Source organism: Strigops habroptila, chromosome 11, assembly GCF_004027225.2.
Source record: "Strigops habroptila isolate Jane chromosome 11, bStrHab1.2.pri, whole genome shotgun sequence".
Classification (NCBI taxonomy): domain Eukaryota; kingdom Metazoa; phylum Chordata; class Aves; order Psittaciformes; family Psittacidae; genus Strigops; species Strigops habroptila.
The window spans coordinates 26,270,129-26,281,120 of NC_046360.1; the positions used below are offsets into that span (position 1 = coordinate 26,270,129).

At 47.1% G+C, this 10,992-nt stretch overlaps 1 protein-coding gene across 1 annotated transcript in view; it reads left to right on the forward strand.

The window, feature by feature from the left end:
* The window catches only part of SRGAP3 (SLIT-ROBO Rho GTPase activating protein 3), a 119,560-nt gene that overhangs the window by 103,202 nt on the left and 5,366 nt on the right, over nt 1–10,992 (forward strand). Inside the window, 8 exon segments of the mRNA XM_030500523.1 lie at nt 945–1,079; nt 4,327–4,432; nt 4,719–4,946; nt 6,131–6,210; nt 8,294–8,474; nt 9,073–9,222; nt 9,587–9,632; nt 9,634–9,915. Of these exon segments, the coding sequence (XP_030356383.1) occupies nt 945–1,079; nt 4,327–4,432; nt 4,719–4,946; nt 6,131–6,210; nt 8,294–8,474; nt 9,073–9,222; nt 9,587–9,632; nt 9,634–9,915 (1,208 nt within the window).

The following is a 10,992-nucleotide window of genomic DNA, read 5'->3' on the forward strand; positions in this document are numbered from 1 at the left end:
AGTATTGTATCTCCAGCAGTAGTGAAGAATCACTTAGGGAAAGAGTATGAGAAGTAAGGGTAGGTGCAGAGATCCTTTCCACAGTCATTCATGAGGTGCATGAGAGACATAAAATAGTTTGTTGGATCCATTTTCCTCCTTCCTGCTGTGGTTTGTCAAGGGAGGAGCAGTACTGCTGTGTGTACTTGGGAACAGTGTTGGTTATGGAGTTGCAGTGGTTCTGTTGAGAAAATCCCATTGAAGGTGTGAGGCAAGATAGGGCAGAGCAGTCCTGCTGTCAGCAAGCGAAGGTGGAGCTGTGAAAGGGACAGTCTAGGTGGGAATAGTGGCCTCCATGGCATTAATCTTTGAGAGCATTGTAAGGATCAGGGTGAAGGTGGCCAGGCCAGTGAGTAAGGCAGTGGTGGGATTCTCAAAGGCTGGAGGATTTGCACATCAGATTTAAGAGGAATCGGTATCCAAATCCTTTAGGCATTGAAAGCCTTTTATAGATTTAAGTCAGTACAATGCTATCTAGAACCGTTCAGTCTATTCCAGAGGCATAATTGCATCTTCCAGCTAAGCCTGTCTTCTCAGGCTTTCACCCACCATCATTTAGATCTGCTCAGCTCTCTCTGCTGTTGCCTTAAATGCAAAAATGCAGTGGGCTGGAAACTGTGAAGGAGAACTGATTAATAACATCCTCATCTTCAGGAAAGGTTCGAAATACCCATGATAAGCAGGTTTTTAGTAGGTAGGGCTATAGCATGTCTCAGCAGGAAGCTGTGTAACAGAGAACCTTATTAAGCTCTTCTCTTGTTGGGAAAATGCAGAGCATTACCATTCTACACAGAGGAGGGTTTTCTGATCTGTGGGAAATTCAGAGTTTCCTCTGAGCTAGCTAAAAATGCATATCAAGTCCAACTTGATAGTAATGCTGGAAATGAAAACTCTTCTCTGGGCAGGTGAAGATCCCCTTGCTGATGATCAAAATGAGCGGGACATTAATTCAGTGGCTGGAGTCTTGAAGCTGTATTTCCGAGGACTGGAAAACCCCCTCTTTCCTAAGGAAAGGTTTCAAGATTTGATATCTACTATAAGTAAGTACATATGACAGCTCTTCTGGGGAGAATAGAGTGGTGCAAGTAAATGGGAGTCATTAATTTCTTGAACAGGGTCGGCTGCAGTCCTGCCTGCACAGATCTGTGGGTAACAGCAGTTCCTGTGCCTGCCCATCACGTGTCATGCAGTTGTGGCTCCTGGCACCCAAAGGAGTTTTGCTGCTTTAGCTCAGTGTCTTCTACTAAACATAGTGAAGATCAGTAACTCCTGGCTACTCACAAACCTTCTCCAGCCTTTGGATCTACAGACTCGGTTTCAACCTTACTCCATCAGCTGTTCTCCAAGTGTTTGCTATGCGCATTTCTCATCCCAAAGGGACTCAGAAAGTGCTCTGGGATGTGAGCAAGAGGTCAAACTGGGGGTTTTCAGTCACAAAGGTCTGGGTTCCTGTCAGGGAGAGCCTGGTTGCTTCTTGTTCTGTCCTGAATTCTCCTCCCAGCTCCACTTATTCTGCTGCAACTGAAGAAACAAATATCCCAGCTGGGGTTTATTTCTCTCAGTACCTTGTAGTGATGACATATATTTATTGGCAAGTCATGAAAATTACTCCCTGGGGGAAAGGAAGAAAGCAGAATGCATCTGATGTTTTGGAGATGATGGAGGAGTGTGTTGCATGCTTTGGCTACAGGATGACTTTATTTTACAGACATCAGGATTGTTTGAGGGTTTGAGTGTCTCAGTACATGGGTAGCTTCAGGGGGAATGACTGGTGAACATGTACTGATGTCCTGCATTTGGCTTTCACTGCTCATGGCTCCTTCCCCCCTGCTTAATGTTAATGTGCATAACTGCTAGAGATTTAGTAATGTCAAGACAGACAGATGATATCTAGAGGGGAATGACACAGGGATGGGCTTGTTCCAGAAGGAGAAGAATGTGCTTTTATTTTTCAAGAATAGTTGTTTTGTATGTTAGCTTTAGGAAATTCACTGTTGCCTTTCAGTTTTATGTATAGAACAGTGCAGCTCACCTGTGACATGGGAAAGAGAGCTGTTTCTGCACCAGTTTCATGCCCCAGACAGGGATTTTTAGCCTGCCTTGCAGTGCTCACCCAGGCTGCCCTCCCCAAGGGGCTTGCAGCAGCAGAACAGGGAGCTTGGGAGGGCACAGCCTGCAGAGAAGGGGATGGATCCCCTTCAGTGCTGGGAAATGTGCTAGGTGATGTGATCTGTGCTTGCAGATAGGCTTGTGCTTTGGAACCATCCCAAATTAATGCCAATTTGCACAGTTTATTAAGCTTTTGGGAATTTTTTGTTGCAAACATCATCTGTTAATTTTCTGAGCAGTATTCTCTTTTCTCTATTTTTTCTCATTTTAACAAAAATCTTCCTTTTCCTCATCTTTCTTTTCCTGCTGCTGTTGCTGCCTTGCAATTAAGAATGGATTTAAATGAATTAAAGTGCCTTGTTCCCATTAAAAACCTGACCTTAAGTGCATCTGACTTTCTGCCACATAAATACAGGCAGTGTAATTGGTGTCACAATCCAAACAGATTGAAGAAACCTTCTTTCTTTGAGAGCTACTGCTCAGTAAAATGCCACCCGCGCTGTAAGAGGTTCTGCCTCATTTTGTCATTATGGTGGAAAGGTTAAACACAGCCGCGTGGTTTGGGCTCCCCACCGCAGTGCATCACAGAGCCACCGTGATTCCCTGGGCTCCTGCTGAGGTTATTCTGAGTGAGGTTTTTGCAGGAGGTGCTGCTGCCCATGTCCCAGGGTCTCTGAGTGCCCCTGGAAGCTGTCATACTGCATCATTCCCAGCTGATTCAATGGGCTTGCTGGTGACAGAGGAAAGGCTGGCTTTTCCTTTTGCTCATGGGAGACTGAGGGTTTATATGGAAGCATTTCTCAAAGGCACATGAGAAATAGATGGATAGAAAAGGCACTTTGTTTGCAAAGGTTTATTCAGAGGTGTGCCTGTGTTGTAGAGTGATTGATGATTACTCTAATTCCTCTGAATTCCAGGCAGTTGAAATATTTTGCTAAGTGAAGAAGGCGAGTGCTTCAAGACAATTTGTTCCTCTGGGTTTCAGAACAGATATCTATTGCTGCAGCTTTTTATCCAGCTTTTATTTATATGATTGTTTTTTTAACAAATGTCCTCTTAAGTAAAAGCAAGCTGAAGAAGTACAGAGCCCAGCAAGCAATAACAGGGGATAAGTGCATTCCTCAAAAGAAAGAATTTCCAAAATGAAATACTATAAAGATTTCTATCTTTATACTGAAGCCATATTTTGCTCAGAATTTTGAACAAATGGCAGCCCAGCTACATGCTGTCAGTGAACTTTATTATGGTTAGCAAATGTCAAAGTCTGAGCCAGCACAGTAAAGTAAGCATCTCTTCCACGAATCAGAGGCTGACTGCCCTCAGAAAGCTTTGGTACTGTTTCTCTGCCTTCTGTAAAATGAAAGGATTGATTAGCTACATGATACACTGAGCAGATACTAGCTTAAAAAAGCAGTACCTTGGGGGCTGGAATGTGCTGCCAGCAGCTGCAGGACAGTGCTGAGCCCCCTCAGTGGCTTGGTGCTGGAGCTCTGCAGGTGAAGGAGGTGCCTGAGCAGGGGCTTCAGCATCCTTCTGGTGCAGGGCTGCAGGATGATGAAGGTGCAGCACTGAGGTGCCTGGGCGAGCAAGCTGGCACTGAGGGCAAGATGGCTCTAAGTCACCCTCCTTCTGACAGTAAGAACCTGGTTTCTCATAGCAGCTATGGGCTTTGTGCACTGCTGTGGGGAGAAGTGGATCTTGAAGTGCTGACCCAGAATCAGTTCCGATCAAATTCTTAGTAAGATCAGTGGGAGAGTGGAGCAGAAGGGCTCAGAAGGGTCTGATGGCTAACCCCTGAGAGTAAGTGAATAAAAACCTCATTTAAAAATCTGCACTAGAAATCCAAGCAGCGATCCATTTTCCAGTGCCATGGTGACTCAAGCTTTTGAGGAACATAGTAGTTGTTGAGGAATGAACTAAATAATTCATAAGCATTTTAAAAGTAAAACTGTGGAGATATCTTTATTTGCTGTTGAGCTGAATCTGAATCTGAAATTCACCCATGGAAAAGTGCTATGCCCAATTCTCTGCATCTTAGTCCCAAACCAGTGGATCAAATCCAGAAACAGGCTCTTTTCCTTGCATAGTGGGCTACTAGATCTGTAACAAGGCCCTCTGGTGCTGTGTTGCCTGGTCCTGAGAAGGTTTAAAGATATGTTTTCTATCCATGTGTTCCAGAAATCGAGAACCCCAGCGAGAGAGTGCACCAGATCCAGCAAATCATCATCACTCTGCCTCGGGCTGTCATTGTTGTCATGAGATATCTTTTTGCTTTCCTTAATCAGTGAGTCTGGTTTCTGTTTTCCTCTTTCACTGAGTTTCCCCTTGCCCTCCCTTTTTTTGAGGGCTTCCCTGTCTTTGTTGCTCGAGTCCTTCCTGGTATTGCCAAGGAGAGTTGTATTTTGCTTCTACCTCAGCGTTGCATAGCCATGGCTGTGTGTCTGGGGAAGGTGGACAGCTCAGTGATGGTCACTTTCTTGGGTGGTGGGGGTTTGGTGGTGGTGGTGGGAGGTTATTCTGAATGAACAGAGCAAGTCAGCACTGTGCCTCCCTAACGCTTGTGCTTGCAGCTTGTCACAGTACAGTGATGAGAACATGATGGATCCCTACAACCTGGCCATCTGCTTTGGGCCCACTCTGATGCACATTCCAGATGGGCAGGATCCGGTGTCCTGCCAAGCCCATGTCAATGAGGTCATCAAAACCATCATCATCAACCACGAGGGCATCTTCCCCAGCCACAGAGAACTGGAAGGACCTGTCTATGAGAAGTGCATGACTGGAGGGGAGGAGTACTGGTAAGGAGCGGGGGCAGGACTTCATTGTTTGGAGAACTTAAAGCCAGATCCCCCTATCTTCTGGCACTGTACATCAAGAGTGAGCCTGTGACAAAATGCAGAGCTTTGGCTTGATTCCTGGCAGACAGGAAGTTGACCCCAGCTCACACGAATGTAGGAGAAGGGATCTTGGGAGCAGATCCCCAAGAGGATGGGGTGTGAGGAAACCTTTGGGGAAGTTTAAACTTAGTCCTCAGGGCAGCCGTGCACAGCGCCAGGGTGAATTTGCCCCTCTGCAGAAGGGGCATGCCTTCTTGGATTTATTCCTGTTAACGCTATGAATCAGGTGTGCAAGTGACATACACTTGATATGCTTGTGCAGTTTTATAGTGGTTAAGAATCTTACTCCATACCAGGCTGTCTGCATGGTTCTTAGTTATAACTACCTTCATTAAAACGAAGAGGATTTTGCACACCTAACCAGTTAGTCTCTACTTACATATATCAGGTTTGGTTTTGATTTTAGCTTTGCCGGTTAAAACAGAGTAAGCAGTTTCAATGAGTATTTCTTTTTCTCATGCTGACTCATCATTATAAACCTCAACTAAAACTTCAGGAGAAACTCCGTAAACAAACTCTCACATTAGAAGTGGTTAATGTGGTATTAACATTGTTATTAATGATGATATTAACATTGATATTACACAGTTGTCTGAATGATGCTGCAATTTTAAATTGACATCTAGATCTGAGTTTTAACAAACCTGTATTTATAACAGACCTGAACTGAGTTGTGTGCAAGTTTCACACATTTCTGAGATCTAATCTTTCCTGACATCAATCACCTGCCACCATCCTTACTGATGCAAGCGGAGGATAAAATGCTAAAACCCACTGTGAATGAGTGAACGGAACATTTTAACTTGGTATCACTTTCTATTTGTTTTGCCAAATATGAGTAAGATGCATGAGCAACAGAACGTGGTGTTCTGGGCCTGAAGATCATGGTGCGAGTGTCTGTTGTTCTCACAGCAAGTTCAGAGATCGGCTGTGATTTACAATGACCGTCAGTCCTATGAGAACTAAACTCATAACTCTCTCAAGTATCACTGGGGCCAGAATTTCCCTCAACAGCTTGCTTTCGTTAAGTGCCTTAGGAACAGAATCTCTTCCTTTCTTTGAAAGCAGGGTGTATTTCATTTCAGTGACAGCCCGCACAGCGAGCCAGGCACCATCGATGAGGTTGACCATGACAACGGCACGGAGCCACACACCAGTGATGATGGTGAGCACAAACGCAAGCAGCAGAAAATTGGGTCTGTGTTAGGAGAGCTGTGCCTGCAGGAGGGCAGTGTGCACTTCAGTCCTGATCAGAATGGAGGTTGGACTACTGTCTGGCACTTCAGGGGGGGACAGTGGTTTTGTGTGCTTAGCAGTGAATATGCATATTAATAAAAGTTGTATAGGCTTTTGCCATAGGACGTGCATGGACCTTTGCAGCACCTGCTTCCATGGTGGGATACAGGGATTAGTTTTCTGGAGCTGTTCAATGAGATTCCTTTAATCTGCTTTCCTGGCGGCTGTTGTTTCCTGCCCCAACAAAATGCTGACACCTTCCAAGGCTGGCAGGGTGGTGGAAGGCTTGCCGGATGCAGGGAGGAGGGCAAGGACACAGCTGGGCTGGACAGCTCAGGACCTGCTTTCAGCTGCAGACAGGAGCCAACAGGACTGAAGATGAAGGCGAGCAAGCTGCCATTTAGTCAGTTTTATGCTTGCATGGTCACATTAATAGCTGATTGAAGTTTCTGGGTGATTAACTGTGGGGCAAGTGTAGAGCAGAGGAGCAGCTTTATTTTGTGAATTTACATATTCCTTCTTCCCTTCTGCCTTGCCCCACACACCCTCCCTGATGGGAAACTCAACATTTCACCAGGGCTGTAAGCATTTCCTCCAGAGCATTCCCCATTGATCCTGCTGTAGTGCTCCCAAACATCCTGCCACTCTTATCGATGTGGATGTGTATTTTAAGCTGGGGAAAATCAGTTGCTGAAGCGAGCTGTCCTGTCTCACATGAGGCGGGGAATGGGGCAGGGGTCTGATGCAGCATCTCCCATGTCCTCCTCCGCTGTCTCCTCCACTGTGTGGGTTTTGTTGCTGAGCGAGCAACAGGTCGTATCCTGATTGCTGCTGATGTCAAGCCTGTGGTTAGTGATAAGGCAGACAGATCAGAGCAAGTTTCCATACTTTAATGAGAACCTGACATATCTGGAGGAACTGGGTGGATTTGCCCTATTTTAGCTTTGTCATCTCCTGTCTGCCTGTCTCCAGGTGGGGTTTAACATTATCCGGAGTCTCAAATAATCAAGGTACATTAACTGCTTGCTTGCTGGCTCCAATACTGGCTAGAGGTAGCTGGGTGGTAGCAGCCTGCTTTTTCACCCCTGTGTAAGAGCAAAGTGAGATGGACTGCAGGACAGGGACTTCTGCCAATGTGGAGAGAAACACTGCCACTGCTTTGTGATTGCTGCAGCAGTTTCCCTGGGATTCAGTGCTCCCAGCTGGAAACAGACTTGCAGAAGAGCTGAGGTCCTCCACAGGCTCCCGAATGCCAACCAGGCTCCTCTCTGGGTACACCAGAAGCTCCCACTGTGATGCCCATGGCCCAGGAGCTCAGAGGTTCCTAGTGTGCTCATGACATCCCAAAGTGAAGTTCTGGCACAGCCCACTTGAATTTCAGGCCCTGAACTCCCAGTTTGTGAATCCCTGGTGTTTGGTAGAGCTTCAATTAGAAAAAGTGGAGAAGTGGTGAGGTAGAGTGCTGGAAGGTCTGCAGATGTGTTGGGGTGATGCAGAGCAGCTGCCTTGCCAGAGCCAGTATCATCATTTCTATGGGCATCCCCAAAGGGGGATTTGTTACTCATCAATAATTCAGGCCAAACTGTCTCCAGGATAAGGAAAGGAAGAGAAGGTAGGTGGGGCTTTGATCACAGTATCTGACAGAGCTTGACAGGATCCCAGTCTGGAGGATAATGGGGTTCTGTAACCAAAGAAATCACTTAATAGGTAGAAAACGGGAGTGTGGGTGGTGATGCCATATGCACACAGGGAAATTTCAGCTACTGCCCATCTGGTTTGTAGCTTTTTGTAATTGCTGGTAGTTTGTGAGTATGTGAGAAATCCCAGGAAGGCTAGAAGAACAGAAAGACTTGATCAATCTAAAAATAAGATGGTTTGTACTCATTGGAAGATGCTCTTGGGAAGCTAGGGCAGCAGCATTACTGCCATTCTGGTGAGATGTCTCTAGATTTATTGTGCTCTGGTGACTGTTGAACTAAGCTCTTCTCTGTCTGCGCTTCTCTCCATGGCAGAAGTGGAGCAGATTGAAGCCATAGCTAAGTTTGACTACATTGGACGATCTCCACGAGAGCTCTCCTTTAAGAAAGGGGCCTCGCTCCTGCTGTACCATCGGGCATCAGAAGACTGGTGGGAAGGGAGACATAATGGTGTGGATGGCCTCATACCCCACCAGTACATTGTGGTACAAGACATGTGAGTACAGTGGCGTGTGTTGATCCAGAATATTAAAATCACATACCTTCACAAGGTCCACTTTAGCCACCTGAAATAGATGGCCAGATTTTCCAAGGTTTAATGACTTTGGTAAGACGTCTGGACCTGTGAGAAATCTGCTTCTCCATGTGTGGGCTCAGATTGTTTCTTCAAGCTGATAAAGCCAAGCACTAAATACTGTACTTCAGTGTGCCTGAACCCCATCTGTCATTGACCCCTGAAAGTGGCATGACCCAGGCTTAATACTGGCCTTACCCCCTGTATACGTTGACCTGGCACTGTTCAGTGTCCACCTGACCTGTAGGCATGCCCCAGGGTCCTTCGCAGATATCGCTTTTATTACAAGTGCTGTATCTGGATTCATTAAAATGGCAACTACAGCGCAGGGGGATATGGGGATATGATGTTCGCTCTTTACAAGCTCTGGGTGCTGTCTGCAGTGGTGGCCTTGGTCCAGGCCTTTGTTAACAATGTCTAGAGCTGCTGGAGTGGTGATGTTCAGGTCCATGTTGTGGCTGGGCCTTAGCCTCTCTCCTGGGGCAGAGCCCTGTTACTGATGGATGTTTCCTTTTCCTAGGGATGATGCATTCTCCGACAGCCTGAGCCAGAAGGCAGACAGTGAGGCAAGCAGTGGACCGCTGCTGGATGATAAAGCCTCCTCCAAGAATGACATCCAGTCTCCGACAGATCATATTGTGGACTATGGCTTTGGAGGAGTCATGGGCAGGTAGGGAAACTCTCATTTTCCTATGAACATACAGGTGGTCACTGTCATGTGTGGGGACAGTCAGTGTGTGGTGCAGGGCAAGACAGAAGGCAAGACTCCAGTAAACACTGCAGAATAATACAAGCATGGAGGGGTTTTTCGTGTGCATTGCTAATGTAGATCTGAACAAGTAAAGAAAGTACAATGCTGTCCCTTTCTCGGCACTGGCTAAAATGTCTGTCTTCCCTCTTGCCTTCGTCTTCTGGAGCTGAAAGGCTTGAGTTTGGTTTGGACTCTCAGAGCTGAGCGATTGTCTTACAGCATGCAACCAGATGCTTTCGATCTGACAGACGGTGACCTTAGTCTTGTGATGGATTCTTTGCAGAGTGAGATTGAGGTCTGACGGTGCAGCTATCCCTCGCCGTCGAAGCGGGGGGGGACACCCACAGCCCGCCCCGAGGGATGGGTCCTGGCATAGACACTCCTCCTCGAGCAGCGGCCTGCCCTAGCAGCCCCCACAAAATACCTCTAAACAGGGGCAGGATTGACAGTCCCGAAAAGCGCAGAATGGCGACATTCGGCAGTGCAGGCAGCATCAATTTCCCAGACAGGAAGGCCTTGTCTGATGGCCACCCGCTGAGATCGACCTGTGGATCGACTAGACACAGTAGTCTCGGAGATCAGAAATCTCTAGAAGCAGAAGCGCTTGCTGAGGTAAGAGGGTTGTGAAGCGGCTCTCGGTGCCCAGGGATTGAAAGGTTAAAGTACAAGTCACTGGGGTAGTGCCGCAGAGCCCCTTCCATCTCAACACACTTCAGAATTACAGTGCTGTTGAGGCTGCACTGGTTTAAAGATGAGCAGCCGACAGCTTGCCTGCTTTTCCAACTGTATCAGTTGGTCTAATAAAAGATGCTGCCTCCTTCCACAAACCTTTTTTATTCAAAGCAATAGACAGAAACATTTGATCCACTACCGAAATGCGCTGGCAGCTCTTACCTCCTGCAGAGAAGGAAGTGCATTATCTTCATCTGGCACTCCATAACGAGCTGTAAGAGGAGAAAACTGGATTTGCCAAATCAGAATTTGACTGATGATCAGTGTTGGGAGAAAAGTGCTTTAGGTTTGTTACTGGCTGTTTGTAGCCAGGACCTCAAAATGTTAGGCTGATCCCAATATGATGCCTCCAGCCATGCAACATCATCAGTGTCACATTAGGCCATTCAGTTCCACAGTGCTCATTAAATACATGTTACCTCCAGCGTAGCCTGAAGGTCTCCTCTCTACCACTGGCAGGAGGCCCCCAGCCAGCTATGTGTCAGGTTATACCGAACCTGTTAACATCTCAGACAATGGTCCTTTCAGGGCGCAGGCTGCAGAACTCCCAGTCTCTCAGGGACCACCTAGTTCAGGCACAGTCCCCACCAATGTGTCTGAACAGTTGTGGGTCAGGCTGGTTTGGGGCACTGAGGGCTGCAGTGCTGTGGATGGGCTGTTCAGTGTCCCCAGTTGCAGCAGTTTCTGGCAGTTTGCTTCATGCCACCCTCCGGCAGGAGCAGCAGCAGCTGTGGGATGGTTGGTGATGTGGCAGCTTGTGCGCCACGGGGTTTGCCAGGCTGTTTTGTGTAGAATCAGCTGCTTTCAGTGGGATAAGTAATGATGGTTGCAGAGGGGAGGCACTCTGACTGTCCTGTTTGCTTTTCCACCAGCCACGCTCCTTGTTTTCTTGCTCTGCAGCACGCTGCCCAGCTTTTCTGACCGTCAAGAGCTTGCGTTTGATGTGATCCGTTTACA